The 24,806-nt window shown below is 42.4% G+C and overlaps 1 protein-coding gene across 2 annotated transcripts in view; it reads right to left on the minus strand.

Moving 5' to 3' along the window:
• The window catches only part of mpp2b (MAGUK p55 scaffold protein 2b), a 79,886-nt gene that overhangs the window by 51,694 nt on the left and 3,386 nt on the right, over positions 1-24,806 (minus strand). For both annotated transcript variants that reach the window (XM_079493394.1, XM_079493393.1), the window contains exon 2: positions 8,778-8,864. In XM_079493394.1, coding sequence (XP_079349520.1) covers positions 8,778-8,808 — 31 coding nt within the window. In that variant the 5' untranslated portion in view covers positions 8,809-8,864. The remainder of the gene's footprint in view (positions 1-8,777; positions 8,865-24,806) is intronic.

Here is a 24,806-nt window from a genome sequence, read left to right on the forward strand (position 1 = left end):
CCCTAGGTGTAAGGATAGGCATAGTGGAGGCAGTCCCTAGGTGTAAGGATAGGCCTAGTGGAGGCAGTCCCTAGGTGTAAGGATAGGCATAGTGGAGGCAGTCCCTAGGTGTAAGGATAGGCCTAGTGGAGGCAGTCCCTAGGTGTAAGGATAGGCATAGTGGAGGCAGTCCCTAGGTGTAAGGATAGGCATAGTGGAGGCAGTCCCTATGTGTAAGGATAGGCATAGTGGAGGCAGTCCCTAGGTGTAAGGATAGGCATAGTGGAGGCAGTCCCTAGGAGGCAGTCCCTAGGTGTAAGGATAGGCATAGTGGAGGCAGTCCCTAGGTGTAAGGATAGGCATAGTGGAGGCGGTCCCTAGGTGTAAGGATAGGCATAGTGGAGGCGGTCCCTAGGTGTAAGGATAGGCCTAGTGGAGGCAGTCCCTAGGTGTAAGGATAGGCCTAGTGGAGGCAGTCCCTAGGTGTAAGGATAGGCCTAGTGGAGGCAGTCCCTAGGTGTAAGGATAGGCATAGTGGAGGCGGTCCCTAGGTGTAAGGATAGGCCTAGTGGAGGCAGTCCCTAGGTGTAAGGATAGGCATAGTGGAGGCGGTCCCTAGGTGTAAGGATAGGCATAGTGGAGGCAGTCCCTAGGTGTAAGGATAGGCATAGTGGAGGCGGTCCCTAGGTGTAAGGATAGGCATAGTGGAGGCGGTCCCTAGGTGTAAGGATAGGCCTAGTGGAGGCAGTCCCTAGGTGTAAGGATAGGCATAGTGGAGGCGGTCCCTAGGTGTAAGGATAGGCCTAGTGGAGGCAGTCCCTAGGTGTAAGGATAGGCATAGTGGAGGCAGTCCCTAGGTGTAAGGATAGGCCTAGTGGAGGCAGTCCCTAGGTGTAAGGATAGGCATAGTGGAGGCAGTCCCTAGGCGTTCAGGTCAATTTATCTCATTTTTGTTGATTATTATGCTCCCCTCCATGTCCACCTACTACAGTATTGGTGGTCTTTTCACTATACAAACCAGGCCAGGTATCTTTATACATCTTATCTATATAAGTATCTTTATACTGTATCTTTATACTGTTTTTAAACTGTCTTTATATTATCGTGTCTTTGTAGTATCTTTATATTATTGTGTTACCCTTTTTGTTACTTCTCTGTGCTTCTTCTCTACACCTTTATCTTTGTTTCATCCTTACTCCCGTGTGCTGCTAAGCATTTCCCTCTGGATTAAAATACTATCCTATTCTATCCTAAATACGTTCATTTTGAATGAAATTTCTTATTCTCAGCCAGGCTTTCCAATATGTGAATACCAGCTGTCAAAATTGTACTGCTTTGCTTGCCCGATTGCAGATATTAAGTTATTCTCATTAGCCTGGCCTAGATATCTACAGTACCAGAACAGACACAGCGAACAAGAACTTCGATTGGATTGTCTACAATTGAAATTGGAACAAGTGACCAATTCCAAAGACTACAGTTGCTCGGCAGCAGCAGCAGACAGCAATCAGGATATAAAATAGCAGACTTACTGAAGTGCTGTTAAGATTTCAAGATGGCAAGTTGTGTTTGGCTGTGTTTGGCTGCCACAGAGATTGGCTGTCCATTTCAATTCATCAACTTCAGAAGGCTCATTCAAAATGGATGGAGGTAAAGTAAAAGTTAAAGAATACTGGCAGTGATTTGTTGTATATATGTTTTTACCTCTCAATCCATCATTGTTAAAAAAATAAAAAACATGATGTCACGAGTGGTGCTGTTTTGGTTTTTTTCAAAATGTAAAAGTCCATAGTCTTGGCTGCCACATGACGTAATTTAAAAGTCCATAGTCTTGGCTGCCACATGACGTAATTTAAAAGTCCAGTCTTGGCTGCCACATGACGTAATTTAAAAGTCCAGTCTTGGCTGCCACATGACGTAATTTAAAAGTCCATAGTCTTGGCTGCCACATGACGTAATTTAAAAGTCCATAGTCTTGGCTGCCACATGACGTAATTTAAAAGTCCATAGTCTTGGTTGCCACATGACGTAATTTAAAAGTCCATAGTCTTGGCTGCCACATGACGTAATTTAAAAGTCCATAGTCTTGGCTGCCTCATGACGTAATTTAAAAGTCCATAGTCTTGGCTGCCACATGACGTAATTTAAAAGTCCATAGTCTTGGCTGCCACATGACGTAATTTAAAAGTCCATAGTCTTGGCTGCCACATGACGTAATTTCCGAAAGAAGACGTTTGAGGGGCTAGTGCCCCTCAAATATTCAAAATAAAATGTATAAATGGTTTAACAGTAAAACATTGTACACTGCATTAAAGAAGACATAGCCTTTTTTTTTGTCTTTAACATGTTTTGACAATGATGGATTATGTAGTCAATGGAACCAAATATAACACTGCAAATTCAAGCCATGACAGTTATTAAAGGCCTTGTTTTGTACAAAGTTAAGTCCACTACACTTCCTCATAAACTTAGTTAATCATGATGATATAATATGCCCCATTTTATGTGAGCCTATTACAGAGGATGATGAAACGCTGCATAGTAACTTTGCACTGTAATGTGCTGAATAACTTTGCATCGTAAAACAGTCTGTGGAACCATACCTTGAATAGGGAGATTTCTAGGGTAAAACACTTGTGCACACAATGTTGATAAGCATACCCAACCCCCCATGCTCTCTTGGGCAACCAATCACCAAGGCAGTGGGCTGCGGAAACTAGCGTTTAAGCCACCCCATCCCCATCCACCATCACCATGGTGATGGTTGTTCCAAGCAGACTTGGGGGTGTGGGGGGTTGTTGGATTATCTCATTAGCAAGCTGGTGATATTTAGTGACATTTTATGAGTGGACAAGTAACACACACAGACTTCGCCCTCTGGCACCTGGCAGTAAGGGTTACGCACAATTTGACAGATTGCAGAAATAAAAGAGAAGCAGTCCATCGACTCAACTTTGAAATATGTATTATTTTTCCGTGCCTCCGTTCTAATTGCGGTGGGTTTAATGAATGAGCAAACGGTAATCGACACAACATGATGTGGCTGAAATAGCTGCGCTTGTCATGGCATTATTGAGTACCCTCAGCCAGAACCAGAATGATTAGTCCTTTACTTGTGAAACCAAGCCATTACTGTTGACAGCCTAATCCTAACCCATTCATGCCACTCTACTGATCCATCATCCATGTTTGAACACCATTAGAGCATGCCTGCACACTGAATATTACCATGTGTAGGGGCAAGTCAGGACAGTGTGTGTGTGTGTGTGTGTGTGTGTGTGTGTGTGTGTGTGTGTGTGTGTGTGTGTGTGTGTGTGTGTGTGTGAGAGAGAGACTATATTAGACATAAATCCTGATCTGCCTATCACGCAAATCAGAAGATAAATCTGGTACACAGAATATCTGGTAATGAGGCATTTACAGATTTAATCTTAAACTTCTCAAACCACCCCCATAATATTTGCTCCAGGACTATTTAGCTTTTAAAGATGTTTACTTGACAAAAGTGGTTTTAAATATTATGCCCCATAGATGGAATTTAAAGTACCGATCTCTGATATTTGGGATGTTGCTTGTTGGTGTTTCCAGTTTGTCATGTACTTGTTTGTCAAATGCGTTTTGTTTTATGCATGTACATGTGACACGTCTCTGATTTCAGAACTATCACCAAAGAGACTGAAAAAGAAATGGCAGTCAAATTAACACTCGGGGGGGGACGAAGACCAAGACTAGATGCTTGTTTGAACGATGTCTTGTGTCTCTGATCAGGAGAATGTTACATATGAATCATATACAAGTATAGTAACTGCTAAACATAAATGCACAATGCGGTTGGGGAAAAAAATCCATCTCTCACACACAATTTGCACAGTCACAGACATTTACACCTGGGCACATTCTGTCCCTCTCAAATACACACTGAGCATATTCAGCCCCAAATGATAGATTGGAATGTGAATGCACAGACATGTGATTCATTATAACTGTCCTGGCTATCTTGTCAGTTCCGTTAACAAGGTAATGGCCTTCTCACTGTGCACGCATGCGCGCACGCACACACGCACGCACACACGGGCACACACACACGCGCATGCACGCACGCACACACGCACGCTAATGAAATTGAATATAGTATTTACTTTAGGAACAATGTATATGTTGTTGGTTTTATGTTACAAATGTGCAGAAGGTTGCTTGTAGCTCCCGTGAAAAACGATACCAATAAACAAATACCACGGGAATACATAGGGTAAATAGATAGGAACGGACACACTCTCAGTAAACTGTATACTGTGATATTGTAGTATGCAGGATATCATGAAATATTAATGACCATCATCAATTATTAAACAGTCGTATAGCTCTATCCTCTGACTGTGCTGTGTGAGCAAATACTGTCAGTGCACTACCAATGTGCTTACTTGTAAGATACATTGTCATACATGGCTAGACACAGACAGCACAGCAGCCCCACTGATTGAAGATTCAAGATATTTGGGTCATAAAGATTTAATATCCCCTTGTAAGGTAGTGCATAAAATGATAAAACGGCCTTGTGCATGATTTCACTAAGTGCTTTCCCCCATATCTCCAATCTATAGTGAACAATTGGTGTGCAAAGAGCACAGCAGCATTGTGTATGGTCAGACAAAATGACAACATGTTTTTATACTGAGTAGTAGACATTGGCATCAACTGGTGTGGTGCCATGTGCACCTCGTTATACTACTGTGTGTGTTGCTCTGTCCTCCTGGAATTGTGGTCGGGCGCCACACGGCAACATTCCTGCACGTCCCGAGCTGTGCTGAGCCGTCGTCTGTCAACGCTCATCTTCATCAGACCTGAAGGGAGCTCATCAGGAGCAGGTGCAGCAGTGAATCTGCACGGTTTTGCATCAGCGAACAGTGTCCTTCACTTCAGTTAGTACTTTCATCCCCTATCCACCATCATTTACATTTGCATGCCAGATGTTCAGCGCACGCTCTTAGCCACATACAAATAAGTCACAAACAAAGCACAACAACCGTAGAATAAGCTTCATTTCTAGGATAACTGATTCCTAACAGTAAGCAAAAAATCGTCAAAAGTCTTATAATGCCCCAGGTGACACTCCTGTTATCCTAGAATTGTTCTTAGCTCTTTAACACTAATCCAGTGTCATCATCCACCCACTTTAGTTCGTCCACTAAAGAGGCTTCACAATGCCTTTAATTAGAGCAAAGACCTAATTCTTACAACCAAAGATATCCTCCTAAACCCGAAACCTTGCCTCCTCTCAAAGCTCCTTCACCATCTCTGTTCCCTGGCGTAATCCCAATATGCCCAGCACGCAGCTTACACAGCTCCCCGTACCCACCCACCCACACACCCACCCACACACCATATCCCACTGAGCCTCCCTCGTTCCCACGCCCTGCCGGTGAAGACTGTGAGTGACTTCTGTCCTCTTACCATCTCCCTCCTTGACATCCAGGCCCTCTAGAGAGTTGGCAGAGTCCTCCTCCTCCAGGGAGAGCCTTCCAAACAGGCTGCCCGCCATGGTTGAGCAACACGCCGATACGATGCACACACACACACACACATGTGCACACACACGCACACACACTCACAGTAACACACCCAGTATCTATGGCAGCCAGAGAGATCCTCCTCTATCTCTCTCCCTCTCTCTCTCTCTTCCTGTCTCTTCCTCTACCCCCTTTTACTCTTTCCCTCTACCTGCTCTTGACGCGAGTAGGAGCTGCGCCTGGCAGAAAGCCTGCCACTATCTGAATGAATGGAGAACACAGAGAGAGGTTGCGTGAGTGCATGTGTTGTATGCATCTCCTTTGTGTGGACATAAATAAAGTGTGTGTGTGTGTATGAGAGAGAGAGAGAGAGAGAGAGAGAGAGAGAGAGAGAGAGAGAGAAAGGAAGGAAGGTAGCTGGTGAAAAGGGGAGGGATGTATGTTGCCTTCTTGGAGGAGGGTCTCTCTTGGGGAGGGGGGGGGGAGCACAGGGCAGAGTCTGGGCGAAGAGGGCGGGGCCCAATTAATAATGACGTTCCTCCGCAGGGCTGCACACTCACAATCTTTACTAATGCAATATCCAGACTAATATTTAATTTTATTCACACAGAATTCAAACTATTAACATTCACCCATCTGCAATTTTATTCAAGTATTGAATATATACCTGGAGTTACACACACAGCTGACCTTACAGGAGCCTACAGACCAAAATGAACTACTGTTTGTGAACTTTTGTATTTAATTGTTGCTCACAGGCAAGCTAATTAAGCTAACTCGTCCAGGTGGCCAGTTGTCCAGGTGCCCACTCGTCCAGGTGGCCAGTTGTCCAGGTGCCCACTCGTCCAGGTGGCCAGTTGTCCACTCGTCCAGGTGGCCAGTTGTCCAGGTGCCCACTCGTCCAGGTGGCCAGTTGTCCAGGTTCCCACTCGTCCAGGTGGCCAGTTGTCCAGGTGCCCACTCGTCAGGTAGCCAGTTGTCCAGGTTCCCACTCGTCCAGGTGGCCAGTTGTCCAGGTTCCCACTCGTCAGGTAACCAGTTGTCCAGGTGCCCACTCGTCCAGGTGGCCAGTTGTCCAGGTTCCCACTCGTCCAGGTGGCCAGTTGTCCAGGTGCCCACTCGTCAGGTAGCCAGTTGTCCAGGTGCCCACTCGTCCAGGTGGCCAGTTGTCCAGGTTCCCACTCGTCCAGGTGGCCAGTTATCCAGGTGCCCACTCGTCACGTAGCCAGTTGTCCAGGTGCCCACTGCCCACTCGCCCAGGTGGCAACTCCTAGGTGGCCATGTGTCCAGGTGCCCACTCATCCAGGTGACCAGTTGTCCACGTGCCCACCTGTCCAGGTAGCCCACTCTTCCAGGTGCCCAGTCGTCCAGGTAGCCCACTCATCCAGGTGCCCAGTCGTGTGTGTGTGTGTGTGTGTGTGTGTGTGTGTGTGTGTGTGTGTGTGTGTGTGTGTGTGTGTGTGTGTGTGTGTGTGTGTGTGTGTGTGTGCACGCAGTGAAAAGGGGAGGGCCCGGTGAATGTCACTTGCATCACAGCACTTGATGCACTGGCAATGTTGCACAATAACATAGTATATCATACAAATGCAACGTTAAATATGCAAATTGTAAGCATGCAAAGTAGTGCGTTGAATTTCCTTTGGCATGCATTAGTATTTGAGCAAGGAGAGATTTATGCAAACAGAGTGGTTTGGTAGAAGAAGACTGACAGAAAAACGGGCATGGTCCTTTGCACCCCTTTTCAATTAGGGTAGAAGGATTATACTTGGTCACTGAGGGTCTCATAACCCTCTCGCCAGTTCAAATCAAAGTAGAAATGGGATGCTCAGTAGATCACAGATCCCCTGTGACATGGCCTAACAGTAATATTGAAACATGAAATATTGGCGCACATATCTATCTGTGAGTTCAAGACGGTGCTAACACACACACACACACACACACACACAATGAATGGTTATTGGGTTCCTGTGCAACTTCACTCAACAGCACTATCTTCTAACCTTGTAGAAGGGACATTTGTTGAAGAGAAATAATGTATTCAGTGTTGCCAATCTTCTGAACGTAGCCTTTGGCTATAGTACAAATTGAGACCAACTGACAGCCCATTAGAAAAAAGAAACGAAACTGAACAACTTGTCATCCTGGCAAAGTTATCTTCCATTCTCTCTGCCTGTTGACTGCTAAAATCCTCTCACACGCGCACGCACGCACGCACGCACTCACACATTTGTTTTTCTCAAGACATTTCACCAATGTTCGGCCAGAAATAAAAGCCAAACTTGGTAAGCAACAAAAAACATCTGAATTACCAGACTGACTTTGACCTTCAAGAGACACTGAAGTTGTCCTTAACTCACCCAACATCCGAAAGCCTGCAACCCACCAGCCCCACCCGTCTCTGTGAACATTGATCCATCCATACTCACCCGATGCCTCCACGGGGAGCTCTGCAAGAGAGAGTGTAGTGTGTGTGTGTGTGTGTGTGTGTGTGTGTAATTGCGTCTGTGCACGGTCATACACATCTGCACAACGGTATGAGTGTGCGTGACATTGGGGCATGGTGAAGGATACAACACAACAGAGTGTGTCCTTCCAAGCATGACTGATGTAGGTCTTGAGCGTTAGTGCTCCATTAGCCAGCTCATTAAGTCACATTAGGGCACACGAGATGAGTTACCCTACTCTGTGTGATCAAATACACCCAAGAACCATTCAGCCTTGTCCTCTCTCTCTCTCTCTGTCTCTCTCTCTCTCTATCTCTCTCTAATGCACATGCACATGCACACGCACGATTACAGATCGCCGACTACCGATACATCCGGCGACATCTAAATCGTATAGTGACTAGAATAGCAGCAAGATCGGCCGCTAACAAACCTACACAGACTGCTGTCTGTGCAAGAACGCACGCCCCAAAACATGCTCACCCTTGGTCAAATCCTGGCGATATTGGAACGGTCCACCACCAAGTATTCCTTTTTCCTATATATTTTTTATCCCACGATTTTCGCGTTACCAATATTGTAGCAATACATAATCAGATCAGCAAATGTACCAATGTATCAAGAATACAGTAATGAAAAGGTGTCATATAATCCCATGAAGGATGGGCCACGAGGTGGCATGACAATAAAATAATTTGTTAAATAATCTAGATGTCACCAGACATATCAGTAGGTGGAGAGCTCTGATCACTTGGAAATCACGCACATGCGCACGAACACGCACGCACACACGCACACACGCACACAATCACTCACTCCACCTGAGACCAAGCCACTTACTTACCAGAATCAGAGCTGGCTGATGCCACTGGCATTTTGGAGATCGGCTTGTCCCAAAGTCCTCTGTGAATCCTGTCAGGAATCAGGACAGCTGGAATGAAAGAGAAAGAAACAAGAAACTAAGATAGGGGGAAGGGCACAGACTACAATAAACAATACTAAATGATTTGACCGGATTTATGAATGCAACCTCCCCGGGCTGTCCTACCGAAGTTGACTAAAGGATAATTTATACGTAGTTGTGCAACATAGCTCACAACCAAGTTGAACCAACCAAGCACCAAGCAACCAATCAGGCAAAATAGACAAAGGAATTTGTTGACTAATCCAGTGGTCCTCAACCCGTCCCCACATCATCCCCAGATGACAGACAGTAAAGTGAAAATGTATAAGGACCTTTAAGACCTTTTAATAACTAAACAAAGAAGAAAAAAGACCATTACAGCATCAAAAGTAATTAAACTAATACTATAAAACACTGGCCAAATTGTCAAATTATATAAGAGGCAAAAGAGAGGCCTAAGAGGCAAACATTATGAAAATAGCCGATCTACAAGTTTGAGCTTGTAGATCTGCTATTTTCACAATATGTATCTGTTGAACGGTGTCAAACAAAATGAGGGGGTTGAAATATGATTATTTCGGGGTCACGCAAAATACCTTAATCTTAGTGTTTGACCAATTTCTGTTGGGGCCCACTTGCACTACCCTTGAGGCGGGAATCACTTCTGTAGTGTAAGAAAGCTCAAGCATTACCAGCAGCGTCAAAATAACAGCTATTAAAAGGACAGCCTGTTGCTCTGGTATTAACACCCACATGCTGTCCGGCTCTATACTTCCATGAGGAGAACTCTTTAGCTACTGCTGGAGAGCTGGAGTGAGTGGGCGTGCAGGCTGTCTGCCTGTCGTTAGCTCAGAGAGGGTCTTTTGTTGACTCTAATTGGTCCTTTGACATCAGACAGCACGAAAAGACCCTCACACTGGCAAACTTGGGCAACCCAGTAGCTTTTGATACGAGGTCCTGTCGTGTGGCACGCACGCACGCACGCACGCACACACACACACACACACACAAAACATAGCTGAAAATAACCCCAAAATGGCTCACAAAGTAGCAGATGTACAAGTTCACAGCGCGTTTCACAGGGCGACGCAATGTGAGCTTGTAGATTGGCTATTGTACGGTATGCGACCCCGTGTCCACCTCGCACAACTAACTATAAATCCACACTAAAAGCTAACTTCTAAGAGCCTAATCCTAATCACAACCTGAATTTGTTTCTAATTGAAGTCCAACTCTAAAAATATGTATCTTGTGAGGAACTCACAATGTCTTTCTAAAATTCTACTATACTATGGATGGACATTTGGACTCCACAAATATAGTAATACAGTAGTGCGCCGCGGCACACTACTTGTCTTTCTCTTCCCCGTAGCTGGGAAGAGAAAGACAATGACGGGGAGAGAATGGCGAATAGGTCGAGAGGGGGGGGAACGATTGGGGAAAAGTCATGCTCCGGCAGTGTAGGAACGACAAGTGATGCGAGAGGAAGGAGATCAAAAGGAAGATACAATGATGAAAGAAGAAAGAAAGACTAATGAACAAAGAAAGAAAGATTTTTCTGAGGGATAGAGAAGTGTGTTTAAAAAAACACATTCATTCCAGAATCAAACATTCCAAAACCTAAGTATGTTTGGTATGTCCGCATGAACAGCTTATTTCTGCTCCCCATTTAACAGCTGTAACTGCTGCAACTTTGACACTTAAGTACTTAGCTGTCGTAGACACTGAAGGGGGGGAACTTTGTAAAGCTTGGATCTGTGCTGATCAGGTGCTTAACACCACATACCAGTCCCCCCGGCTTATCCATGGACTCCAGTGTTTGCAATGACAGAGCTTGTTAAGTGTGCCGAGAGCACGTGGTTGTTAAAAAGTCAAAGCCGATTGCAGTGGGCCCTATTGGCCACACTTGAGCTGTATTGACTCATGTGTGTTTGTGTATGAAAAAGAGAAATGTGGATAGATAGATAGATAGAACAAACGACAGGGCAGAGCGAGATAAGGCAAAATGAGACCAAAAACAATCACACCTGTGTGATTGTACTATGCGGGGGTCCCCTGAACATCCAGACCCCCAGGAACGCAACCAGGGTGCCGCCCCGGTTCCGGGGAGCCGCCCCGCGTCCGAAACGGTCGAGAAATGACAGAGTTACCGTGTGGGGATTCCCGGGGGGTCCGTGTGGGAGTCCCCGGAACATCCAGAGCCCCAGGAACGGCCCAGGGCTGACAGACAGACAGACAGACAGACAGACAGACAGACAGACAGACAGACAGACAGACAGAGCTGCGTAATGGAGTGGTTAGGCACCGCTCAAAAAGAGAGAACAACATACAAGACAAAACCCAAGGGGCGCAGCTGTGCAGGAGACGTGGTTTCAAGTCATTCCCATTCACAGCCTATCACGGAACATTGACTGCTGCAGGCTATTCAGCCAAACATTAATAATGACACGGTAATCTCAGTGTCAACATTCTCTCATCCCGTTAAGTCTGATTTATACTCAGTTGCACACCAAAAAAAGGAAGAAAGAAAAGCCTACACAATGCATAGCAGCACGCATTGTCTCCGTCTGTAGGTTGGCTATTTTCAGTGCTCGACACTGCGAAACACGCGTCTTTACCCATGCAAGGAGGTATGGCCACCTGCCAAGTGATCAAGCTCTCCCAATCCAGGAGCAGACAATTTATTATTTTGGTAGCACTAATCAGACTAATACTGTCTGAAACAGAATGGTAGAAAACTATAAATGAGCACAGAATCAATAGACTGTATCCCCCCACTATCAAATTTACAGAAGTGAATTTGCCCGCATAGTGGTTTGATAACCAAGCCACTTCTTATTGTGACAAGCAATGTACTGAATGGATGGTTTCCAAGTCCAAAGTAACATTACAAATTGGATAAAAAACTATAAAATGATAACAGTTGCAGCACAGTGGCTTATAATAAGAGATCCCTTTCTTGCATTTCCTTTAGGAGTGAAAATGCCGCAGTGTACACACACACACACACACACACACACACACACACACACACACACACACACACACACACACACACACACACACACACACACACACACACACACACACACACACACACACACACACACACACACACACACACACACACACACACACACACACAAAGCAGAATTTAAATTTATACGCAGTCGTATCACTGTGACATTCACCAAAAGTAACAGATTTTGGGGCGGGCGGCACGGCTGGACAGCAATGAATACATTTTATCTACACAGTTTGTTCTCAGTTTCTGCTCAGGTGCTGAAGACAGCTCTATAGCACAGCTGCTGCTATAACATCATGCTCACTGGCCTGTGATCATCTCAACACTGTCATCCAATTAAAAAAGTGGAAGGCTGTGTGTGTGTGCCTGTGTGTGTGTGTGAGACTGTGTGTGTACAGCTGTGCATGCATGTGTGCGTGCATGTGTGTAATTGCCTTATGAAAGCCACAAATTTGGCCATTTCACCTACTAAACCTTTCTGAACGCCATATAAGCATCTGTGTCATTTTATGTGGCTTGTCATTAGACTAGTGTTTTTGGCTAAGTCGGTCACTGAGTGATTAGTTACTGAATTGCACTTTGACCTGGCTTCAATACCTCTTGTCAACCAGCAGGGGTCCTACGCGATCATAGGACGTAAAAATGTCTCAATAACAGAGCAGGTAGACAGACTCTGCCATTAGGAGTGAACGGACTATGAAGGACTGAAACCACTCTAATATGGGACCCTTATTCTCTTAGGACTGTACGACCTCTGACCGGTAACATAATGAGTGTAAATACTAGAAATGTAACAATTGATGTGTAACAATTACGTAATGTACTGTGATGCCTAACACGACCTACCTGTTCACCAAAACAAAAAAGCAGGTAGACCAAGTACAACCACTGCAGCTGTGTTAGTTATATTGCATTAACAATACTCAATCTTGGTCAAATAAATGATGTTTTATTGCACTTGAGAAAATGCACTTGTTCTGACTGCATGGCCGACAACACTGTCTGCAACAAATACATACTAGAAAAGCAGTTCCTGGTGAAACTGCGTGGGCTCGCCAAAAAACTCAATGTATGATGTACAGTAGTAAATGTATTAAAGCTGAAGGGAAAAAAAATACAAAAAGTTAAAAAGTATAAAAATTTGTAAAAAGAATAGTATAAGCATAAGTAACTGCATAAAGCGGAGTAAAGTATGTGGAAGTAGTATGATGCCCAAAAAGTGGCAGAATAAAGTAAGTAAAGTTATAACTGTGTCTACTAATGATTTGTATTGCATTCTTGATTAATTAAGAAAAGGTAAAAAGAAAAAAATACAACATCAATGGATATGAAAGCATTAATGAGCAGAAATTGTATTAAATAGCATACGTTTACATGTAAAAAAAGGGTCAAATAGCATATAGGCCTATCTTTAAAAGCATAAACACAATGATTATTGACAATGGTCTACGATTTTTCTTTCATTTTTGTGTTTTTAAAAGTTTTCTTAAGTTTTGGTTTTAAGTTTATTTTTTTTAAGTTCATTTTTTTTAAGTTTTTTAAGTATTTAAGTTTTTTTAAAGTTTTTCTTTAAATGTTTTTTTCAAGTTATTTTTTAAACGTTTTTTTTTTCTTTTAAGTTTTTTTTAAGTTTTTCTTTTTTAAGTTTTCTTTTTTAAGTTTTTTATTTTTAAGATTTTTTTTTAAGTTTAAAAAAAAAGTTTAAAAAAAAAAAAGTTTAAAAAAAAAAGGTAAAAAAAAAAAAAGTTTAAAAAAAAAAAAGTTTAAAAAAAATATATTTTTTAAGTTTATATTAGTGTTCCTATTGGTGGTGTAAGTCCATAAACAAATTTTCAGGACTGTATCATGCTGCAAACAAAAGTTAGAGCTGTGTAAAGGCCAGCCAATGGGAAGACAGAAGGGCGGGGCTTAAGCAATTAATTAAGTACAGCGTGCTCCTATTGGTGGTCTAAGCCCATGGAGCAAATTGCAAGACTGTAGCATGCTGCAAGCAAAAGACAGGGTTTTTGTGTGTGTGTGTGTGTGTGTGTGTGCGTGTGCGTGTGTGTGCGTGTGCGTGTGCATGCATGCGTGTGTCTGTGACTCTGTGTGTAGAGCCTAATTGCACAAATAGCAGACCTACAAGCTGCGTGCGTGCGTGTGTGCGTGCGTGCGTGCGTGTGCATGCATGCGTGTGTCTGTGACTGCACAAATAGCAGACCTACAAGCTCACAAGGTTTCGCAGAGCAACTCATTGAGATCTTGTAACTCTAATGTCAGCCCTGTAATTAAGCCCTTATATGTCTCAGCTGTGGGAGAGTAAAACAGTGCTTCACTATGACTGGGAGATTTCAATGGGCCTGAATAGGGAAAAACCTATGCCCGAACAAATTGCTCTATCGCAAAAAGTAAAAGTCGAATGCAAATATTTCTTTCACTGTGAGTGGCCTGAGACATTGAGGTACAACATGTACGATTGTGGTGTTGGTACGATCGAAAATGTGGTTATAAGAGCGAGTTAAGAATTGTCTTCACGATACTTTCCTCGTAAGAATTATACAATGGAGGTCAATGGGCAGCTTGACTGTATTTGTGTCACTTAAAAGGCTGTAGTTCACATTCTGTATGTATCTGTGCTTTGGTGGTTACATTGTGTGAAAGAGGACATGTGTGGCTACAAAATGACCAAAGAACATCTGTGTAAAGTGAATATTTTGGCCGGGACGACAATTTGTTTGGTAAATTTCCTAGGAAAGAATTTCAGTTTCTACACTCTACTCAAGGAGGCCCCGCACTCTAAGGGGACACTGATTGGGCGAAACGGCCTGCGATTGAACTGCGATTTCGGAAAAACCGTGTAACATATTCGAATACGGTTTGAACCACGACAAAGTCCACAGTCGTGTGAGCTAGCTAAAGTTTAAATCACGTTTCTACGACAAAGTATGCCAGAGTAATGAGGCTGCAAAAGTGAGGTTGATTTAGAGATAAAATCCCATACATTGTCTATGAGAGAAAGATTTTATAAATAAAGTTAAATATTTTAAAAAGTATAAACTTTTTCAAAAAATCTTTTTCACCAATGAAAATTCAAAGATTGATGAACATTTTAAAGTTTGAATGGAGTTTCAAAGTGAAAGTATGACAGAGTAATAAGAGCACAAAAAAGTCAACTGTGAAAAATGGGACGTTTCTCCCATCGACTCTCATTATAAAGAATGTAAAAAAAAGTTTAAAAGTTTAAAAGTTAAAAAAGTATAAACATTTGTAAAAATCTAAATGCAAGCACACATAACTGCAAAGAGCTGAACAGTTTGAAGTTTGAACTAAATTTCTAGCATAAAGTGTGTGAAAGTAGTAGGACGACGAAAAAAAGGGCGGAAATTGGAAGAAGAATAACTAGAAAGCAGTTCCTGTAGAAACTGCGTGGGCTCGCTAAAAACGCAATGTATAAAGTTATAGCTGTGTCTGTGGGACCACCCACCAAGTCTGAACACTGGTTTTTCATTTTTAAGTTTCTTTTTTAAGTTTTTTTATTTTTAAGTTTTTTTTTAAGTTTAAAAAAAGTTTAAAAAAAAAAAAGTTTTTAAAAGTTTAAAAAAAACAAAAAAAAACAAAGTTTAAAAATATATTTTTTAAGTTTATATTAGTGTTCCTATTGGTGGTGTAAGTCCATAAACAAATTTTCAGGACTGTATCATGCTGCAAACAAAAGTTAGAGCTGTGTAAAGGCCAGCCAATGGGAAGACAGAAGGGCGGGGCTTAAGCAATTAATTAAGTACAGCGTGCTCCTATTGGTGGTCTAAGCCCATGGAGCAAATTGCAAGACTGTAGCATGCTGCAAGCAAAAGACAGGGTTTTTGTATGTGTGTGTGTGTGTGTGTGCGTGTGTGTGTGTGTGCGTGTGCGTGGACGTGCGTGTGCGTGCGTACACGTGCGTGCGTGTGCATGCATGCGTGTGTCTGTGACTCTGTGTGTAGAGCCTAATTGCACAAATAGCAGACCTACAAGCTGCGTGCGTGCGTGCGTGCGTGCGTGCGTATGCATGCGTGTGTCTGTGACTGCACAAATAGCAGACCTACAAGCTCACAAGGTTTCGCAGAGCAACTCATTGAGATCTTGTAACTCTAATGTCAGCCCTGTAATTAAGCCCTTATATGTCTCAGCTGTGGGAGAGTAAAACAGTGCTTCACTATGACTGGGAGATTTCAATGGGCCTGAATAGGGAAAAACCTATGCCCGAACAAATTGCTCTATCGCAAAAAGTAAAAGTCGAATGCAAATATTGTTTTCACTTTGAGTGGCCTGAGCCATTGAGGTACAACATGTGCGATGGTGGTGCTGGTACGATCGAAAATGTGGTTATAATGGCGAGTTAAGAATTGTCTTCACGATACTTTCCTCGTAAGAATTATACAATGGAGGTCAATGGGCAGCTTGACTGTATTTGTGTCACTTAAAAGGCTGTAGTTCACATTCTGTATGTATCTGTGCTTTGGTGGTTACATTGTGTGAAAGAGGACATGTGTGGCTACAAAATGACCAAAGAACATCCATGTAAAGTGAATATTTTGGCCGGGACGACAATTTGTTTGGTAAATTTCCAAGGAAAGAATTTCAGTTTCCACACTCTACTCAAGGAGGCCCCACACTCTAAGGGGACACTGATTACGCGAAACGGCCTGCGATTGAACTGCGATTTCGGAAAAACCGTGTAACATATTCGAATACGGTTTGAACCACGAAAAAGTCCACAGTCGTGTGAGCTAGCTAAAGTTTAAATCACGTTTCTACGACAAAGTATGCCAGAGTAATGAGGCTGCAAAAGTGAGGTTGATTTTGAGATAAAATCCCATACATTGTCTATGAGAGAAACATTTTATAAATAAAGTTAAATATTTTAAAAAGTATAAACTTTTTCAAAACAACGTTTTCACCAATGAAAATTCAAAGATTGATGAACATTTTAAAGTTTGAATGGAGTTTCAAAGTGAAAGTATGACAGAGTAATAAGAGCACAAAAAAGTCAACTGTGAAAAATGGGACGTTTCTCCCATCGACTCTCATTATAAAGAATGTAAAAAAAAGTTTAAAAGTTTAAAAGTTAAAAAAGTATAAACAATTGTAAAAATCTAAATGCAAGCACACATAACTGCAAAGAGCTGAACAGTTTGAAGTTTGAACTAAATTTCTAGCATAAAGTGTGTGAAAGTAGTAGGAGTCCGAAAAAAAGGGCGGAAATTGGAAGTATAAATATAAACTGGCAAGAACTAGTGTGTGCTCGCTGTTGCGAGCCCACAAATATAAACTGGCAATAACTAGTGTGTGCTCGCTGTTGCGAGCCCACAATAACTAGTGTGTGCTCGCTGTTGCGAGCCCACAATTAATTGAAAAATGTTGAGGATAACACAAGAAAGCTAAAAACAATAAATGATACATAGTTTGTGGTGTTACTGTAGTTCAGTCAGATATACTCAAGGGGTTAATACGCTGCATTACTATGTGGGTGTACTGTATACAGTGTTATGCAAACCCACATGTCATTTGCTGACGTGGTAATCAGCTGACCAATTGGGCGGGGTATTTAAGCTCACCTAATTCGTCCTGCGTTCCTTCGGCATATGGTTCCTGGTTGTTGTTATGCGCCGTTTGCTCCCACCGCCACCCTAGCACCACCGGTGGGCTCTGCGATTTCTATTCCCCATGGGGGGGGGGGTTGTTATAGTATATCTATCTTCCTGCTCTTAACGTTTAATGATGGCGCCGAGCAGGAATAAAATATAGCCGAGCCGAACACCAAGATACAATATTATATGCACACTTGTATTCTCGTTCTATAATAAATATTTGTTCAATCCATTTGTGAGTTATCTGACGTGAACTTACAGTATTTCCACTGTGGTCCAGTCATACACTTGGTTTTGCATGTTTGTTTGGTTTCATGGCAAGAGAATAATTCCTGCTCTATTAAATAGTACAGTGGAGTGAGACTGGAAATACAGGAGAGAGGGCATTATGTGACTAAGTGCTATGAACACAAACCAATGGAGCTACTATTGCAGCATGTTGGCCTGAAGCCATGGTTTACTAGCGTGTTGTAGTGGTATTTGTGTGCCAAATACTGTATAATATGCCATGAGCAGTTCCCACAACGATACTGTAGCACAACCTGTGAACATGCTCGCTCACACATGCACTCACACACAGAAACAAACAAGCAAACAACTACAACCCATTTAGGCCTGACCTCAAAATTTAAAAAAATCCTTCTAAATCCTCCAGTTTTCTGAAATAAATATTTTCACGATTTTTCAAAAATAGCAGACCACCGAGTGGCGCGCTATGAGCTTGTAGATCTGCTATTTTTCAATAGCTAAATTATAACACAATGACCCACAATGATACTGTAGCACAACCTGTGAACATGCTCGCTCACACGCACACACACATGCACTCACACACAGAAACAAACAAGCAAACAACTACAACCAAACGAGCCCTAATCCACACATGCACGCTGGCGTGGGGCCTAAAAATAACCATGTGCTCCCCACAGCTTTCTCATTACTTTACGAGGGAAATGGTCGTATCCAAGACGAGGGAAATGGTCGTATCCAAGACAACCATGAGCAGGGTTTTTTTTTCTCCTTTTCTTTTTTTTTACCTCCAGCGCTTCGCCATGGCAACAAGAGAAAAAGGCGTAAAATAATAATAAGGTGGACGGGAGTTTAACCTAATTGGTGCATATTAAAAGACAAGTGGTACACTTTAATCCACAGGAGGTCAGTTTCTGGGAAATAGATTTTTAGATTTTTTTTATCCACAGAAAAAGCAGGGTTTTAGGTTTGGACAAAATTGGCAATTGGCAGACAAATTAATTAATTCCATTCCAGCTCACCAGATAATAATTTTAACAGCAGTTTGAAAGGCACCTTTGAGCTCTGCAATCAACGGTCTTTACGCCGGGGGGGAAATGCCTTCAGAATTGCCCCGTCTGTTCAACTCGATCGATTACCCGTAGTCTCGCTTGACCGATATGAGAGCACTTGAATAAACTTCACAGAGGAGGAGAGTACTCTGTTTAAACAGTTCAGTTTAGCCTTATATTATTACCTGTGGCAAAGCTAGGGCTGTGAGATCATCCCTCTGCCTCAATTATGCCACAAGTATCAGATGCAAAGATGCAGATGATCCCAGGCGGTGGCGTAACCGTCTGGGCACCCGACTGGTAATCCAGTCGCAGTGTGCCGCGGGTTCGACTCCCGAGCCCGACACGGCCTTTACTGCATGTCTTCCCCCATCTCTCTCCCGTTTCCTGTCAGCTTACTGTCTGTCCCTTCAAAAACCAATAAAAGGCGTAAGCCGCAAATAAATATCTTTAAAAAAACTTTTAAAAAATCCTTCTAAATCCTCCAGTCTTCTGAAATAAATATTTTCACGATTTTTCAAAAATAGCAGACCTACAAAGCTCATAGCGCGCCACTCGGTGGCGCGCTATGAGCTTGTAGATCTGCTATTTTTCAATAGCTAAATTATAACATAATGTTTAAAACACCAAAAGGGGTTCCCGCCCAAAATGGGTTAACTGTTTTGCGCAGATCACGCAAACCTCAGCAAAAAGAAAAGGACAATATCGATGGCCTCCAACTGTATCTTGTGGTTGAGGGTGGTCGACACTTGAACTCTGATGCACAAGCACGTTCAGCAGTAGAGCAAGCATTAGCCAACAAGCACTTTAAAAGTAGCTGCTACTGTAGGTAGCAGCACAAAGGAACAAGCACTTGTAAACAAATGTAGCGGCACAAAGCACTCAAGGCCTTTATTATGCATGTATATTTGCATGTATAAGTGTTTTTGCTGCTCTCGTATTACATATTTTATTTACTTTTGTGTGTCTGTCTGTTTTAATTAAGAGCTGTACTGAGACAAATTCCCATCAACTGCGTTGACTTGTCAACAAGAAAAGCGCGCTCCTCAGGCTCTGAGCGCAGTATACCCACAAATTCATCAGTTATAGAATGGAATATTCTATGAATATGGAATTGGACAATCTGATAGATACATCTTGATCATGTGACCACAGATATAAGTACAGATTTGTGTGAGTTTTAATCTGTATTCTTTTAGTAGTGGCAGTATGTGTTTTGAAGAAAACGCTAAATGGTTGAAAATGTAGTCTAGCACAAATGGCCAGGGCCTATTGGAGTTCCTTTATGGTCCAAGGAATCCAGGGAACATGTTTTTTGATTGTACAACCTACAGTTCAAGAGTTATAGGCCAAAACGTCAAACAGCCTGTTATTATAGCACCACCATGAGCCCAATTTTAAAAAGGTATTCCTTGACCTACTGGGAATGTGTGCAAAGTTTCCTGCCAATCGGTCCAACGTTGCCAGAGATTAGCTGTTCACGGATGTACAGGAGCAAAAACAATCTCCAGCCTTCAGGTGACTGGTCTGGCAGAGACAATAAAGTATTATGATGCGGTACAGCTAAGAGGACTTTCTCCAGGGAGCACTCAAAACGAGATGCCTCACAAAGCCAGGTGTATTGAAAGGACCAACCAAGATGATTCAGGTTCACTGTGAGACTAATAATGACCAGTGTCTTTCGAAAGCCAAATTGAACCCATCCATTACATGTTTATCTGCCTTCTGCAGCAAATTATCAGGACTACAAATGTCAATGGATTGTTGGATTTTAATGACTGGCCTTAAAGGACAATACTGGTTTTATTGTATGTTTGCCTAGCTCCCGGTCCATAGTGTTAAGACAAGAGAGTTCTCCTTAACGCTAGACCAGGGAGTATGTATTTCCTTGTTGACAAGGTTAACGATGTCTACACAATGGGGTCTTTGCTTCAATAAGAATAAGACTGTTGTTGAAAGTCTTTTCTCATTTCTCTGCGATGGGAATACTCTCAGAGCTCCACAATTTGTGTAAAATCCACTTTTTGCCATAAAATACAGCATATCCACCAGACAGTGCTTTCAACAACCTACAACCACCTTTGTTAGCTAAATTCATCATTCTTTTACTAAAGTGTAGACACCGTAAACCTGGTCACTGAGGAAATGTATAGAGTAGACCCTGGCATCGGACCAATGGCCATAACTAATGTTTGCCCATTGATTCAACCATTTTGCAAAGCATACTATGGTTCACTTTTAGAAGAAGCCGCTGGATTAAGTTAATTTATTTCAGAGTGAACTTCATGGCGAGTGATGTGCTTAAGTACCACAGACGAAAAACAGTCCGAGTCCAAATTTCATTCTCACCCCTCCACGAAAAGGCCTCGTTGTCCTGAACCCTTATCAATAGTCAATAGATCAATAGTGTGGACTTAGACTGTTTTTCGTCTGTGGCATTCTTATTCTTCTTAACATTACAATAATTACAACACTGACCCAATAATTCAAGTTCTGTAAAGTTGAATTGACTATGGAGAAAATGTTAACAAACACTGAATCTAAAACTAAAGCAATTAATAGGCAAATGGTCTACATTCATGTGTAATATATGGTCTACATTCATGTGTAATATATGGTCTACATTCATGTGTAATATATGGTCTACATTCATGTGTAATATATGGTCTACATTCATGTGTAATATATGGTCTACATTCATGTGTAATATATGGTCTACATTCATGTGTAATATATGGTCTACATTCATGTGTAATATATGGTCTACATTCATGTGTAATATATGGTCTACATTCATGTGGAATATATGGTCTACATTCATGTGGAATATATGGTCTACATTCATGTGGAATATATGGTCTACATTCATGTGGAATATATGGCCAAAGCTGTGACTAGGCAATAACATGTACTAGCGACGTCGGTGTGGTCCTTTAATGTTATTCATTGCAAATTCAACAGCCATGTACAGCACATGAAGACTATCCAGTTATCAGTCTCAGAGGTCTTTGCATCGTTCCAAGTATGCCAGTGCCCAACGGGCACCGCTCTAGTTATCCAATATAGAAAATGTAAGAGATCTACAAGCTGCAACTTTTAGATCCTTAATTTCACTATTCATCATACAACAAGTGTACAAGTCTTAAGTGGTTACGATCAGTTGGTGGTGAACAAGCTAAAGTAAAACTATGTCTTGCCTCATGCATATTTATGCGCATGTCGGTGTTGCTAACTCACAGTATAATGAGCGTGGAAAATAGCATTTACAAGCTCTTTCCCTGACGCAGGTGAGCTCAGGCCTGAATGGTACAATGGAACCTTCATATTAATCCTGCTTTAAAGGCCAAATTGTAAATAATTAACCCGTTTAGTAAAACCTTGGAGACCCATTAACCCCCAATTAGCTACAGAGAGCAACAGCAGAGTGGTTCATGGCATCTATAGAACAATTTGTTTAAAGTTGATCAGTCTGATTAACCACATGAACCCTAATGTCCCTGTTCTAAGTAAGCCTTCCCCAAGCCTCCCAGTCTCAGGGCGGACACTCTAACCACAAGGCCACTGCCCACTGAGCTGGCCCATGTTCTAGGCATGTCATATAATAGGCAAACAATTCAGCAAAAATAGGTGAACATTCAGTGAAAATAGCCGATCTTCAAGCTCAAACGTACAGATTGGTATTTTCTCTATTGATGTACAACAAATATAGGGTTATGTTTAAGGCATTAATGTCATTGTGCACTATGTTACTTGGACCCTTCACAAGTTCACAACGGACACGGATAGGCCACAGTTCCATTGACATCGATGAAGAGTGTCGCTCCGGTGTTGCAGTGAGTGCAGCGTATATTATTCCATTTAATGCAATAAATATACTGGCACCGTTTGGTTGGAATGAAAACTTTCATAGGGTTGTCTCTGACATATGATTGGAGACCAAGCACTTCTTTTGACTGATCTAAGCATTCACATCTTCAGTTGAAGTTTGCTGTTGGATTCTACTGATAAAACGTACAATAAATAAAACAATGTATCAGTGTTAGTCCCCATGGGGGCTGTAATTAGTTTGTGCTGATCGCACACACCACTGGGACAAGGCAATCAGACTCATTGAAAGAGCTGCAAGGCACTGAGGGTGACTGTTCACAATCAGCAGCACACTGCCTGTAAATCACTAAAAGTCCCAGCTTCCCTTTTCATACTTTCAAAGGAAAACAGGCAGAGGGACAAATGTAGCCAGTCTAGCCACTGTTTCAATGTCAACCAAACTGCTCTAAAGAGAAGCTACCGGGCACCAAGGCCAGAATATCACCATGCCAATCCAGCACTCACTCAGTAGGAAATCACGAATTGTTAAAATTGCACTGCGGTGCATGGAAGCTTGAGCGGTTGCCATGGTAATGGCCGCTCATGTGTGTCGTGTGGACCAGAGTGTAAGCAGATTACATAGCAGGTGTGTGACGAAGTTGGAACTGAGGTTATCTATCTATAAATGTACAAAATAGCTGTGTGTGTGTGTGTGTGTGTGTGTGTGTGTGTGTGTGTCTGTCTGTCTCTCTGGGTATAACTCAGGTGCCATCCTAACGATTGACCTCAAACTTGTGTGTGTGCGTGCGGGTGATGACCCAGGGGCAGTGCAGTGCTGTATGCTGTCGGACGGTACAGCGAGTACTCACAACATGATGACCCAGGGGTGTTCAGTACTGATATGCCGGTACAGCGAGTACTCTCACAACATGCACAACAGGTATTATATAACTGGGTGGAGCATGCATTGCATTCCCGACTTGCATCGTTCCCGACTTTCGTGGTCCCCAGAGGGCAATTTGTCGGACCAATGACTTGTCTGAACTACGTACTGCACCCGGGGACCCAACCTCAGAGCATCTCTTTCTCTCTGGCAACAACAGCTGATTTCCTGTTTTAGTCGTAATTACTCAGCCTGGGGGACAACATGATATTTTTGCAGAGCACAACCAGAGTCTGCCTTTCCTCTCAACCATTGAATACATATAGCCTACCGTACCTATTATGAAGCAATGACAGTAGAACTGAATGATGTCACGCTGTTATGGTCAGCTGATACCATTTTAAGATCTTGTAATAACATCTCAGATCAAAGACCCATAATCCCCTCTGGCCTCTTGTTGATAAGGGTTGGCGCTGAATCCCAGGTCAGGCAGGGACAGTTTATTTATTTATTGTATTTCCTTTTGATTTGGGACCAGCTGCTAATCAAAGCATTATTAGTAGCATGTGATATGAAGTGTGTTTTACCCAGCGGTTCCTCAAACAGTGATCCACCCACTACTTGGTCCATGGGGAAATGGATCTATCAATCAATCTATCAATGAATTAGAAGATTTTGTAAAAGTACATTTTCGTGTGTGCCTCCGTACATTGACAAGCTTTATGTTGATGCTGATCTTCCTTTTCCAGCAGCGTGTGTTGAGACTCTGGACATGACAAAACACAGTGATGATTTAGGCCATGTTATCTGCTATGGTGTTGATCCACTGACAGTGGTTTCAACACAGCCCTCTTTTTAGAGTACATTGTGCTTCAGTATGTTGACAAGCTTCATGGAGATGCTAATTTTCCTTTCCAGCTCGATTTGGCACCTGCCCACAGAGCCAAAACTACTAGTAACTGGTGTACTGACCATGGTATTACTGTGCTTAACTGACCAGCCAACTGGCCTGACCTGAACCCCACAGAGAATCTAGGTTGTATTGTCAAGAGGAAGGTGTGAGACATAAGACTGAACAATACAAATTAATTTACGGCAGTTATCAAAGCCTGGGCTTCCATACATAACACCTCAACAGTGCCACAGGCTGATTAAATAATTTGTTCAAAAGTAGCCCAGACCAAGTATTGACTGCATACATACTTTTCAGCTGTCAGACTGGTCTTGTAAAATATTCTAATTCATTGAGATAGGATTTTTTGATTTTCATGAGCTGTATGCCATAATCATCTAGATTAAAACAAAAAATGGTTTTAAATACTTTATACACTTTATGCATTGAATTAT

Source organism: Electrona antarctica (genome assembly GCF_951216825.1).
Source record: "Electrona antarctica genome assembly, chromosome: 22".
NCBI classification, from domain to species: domain Eukaryota; kingdom Metazoa; phylum Chordata; class Actinopteri; order Myctophiformes; family Myctophidae; genus Electrona; species Electrona antarctica.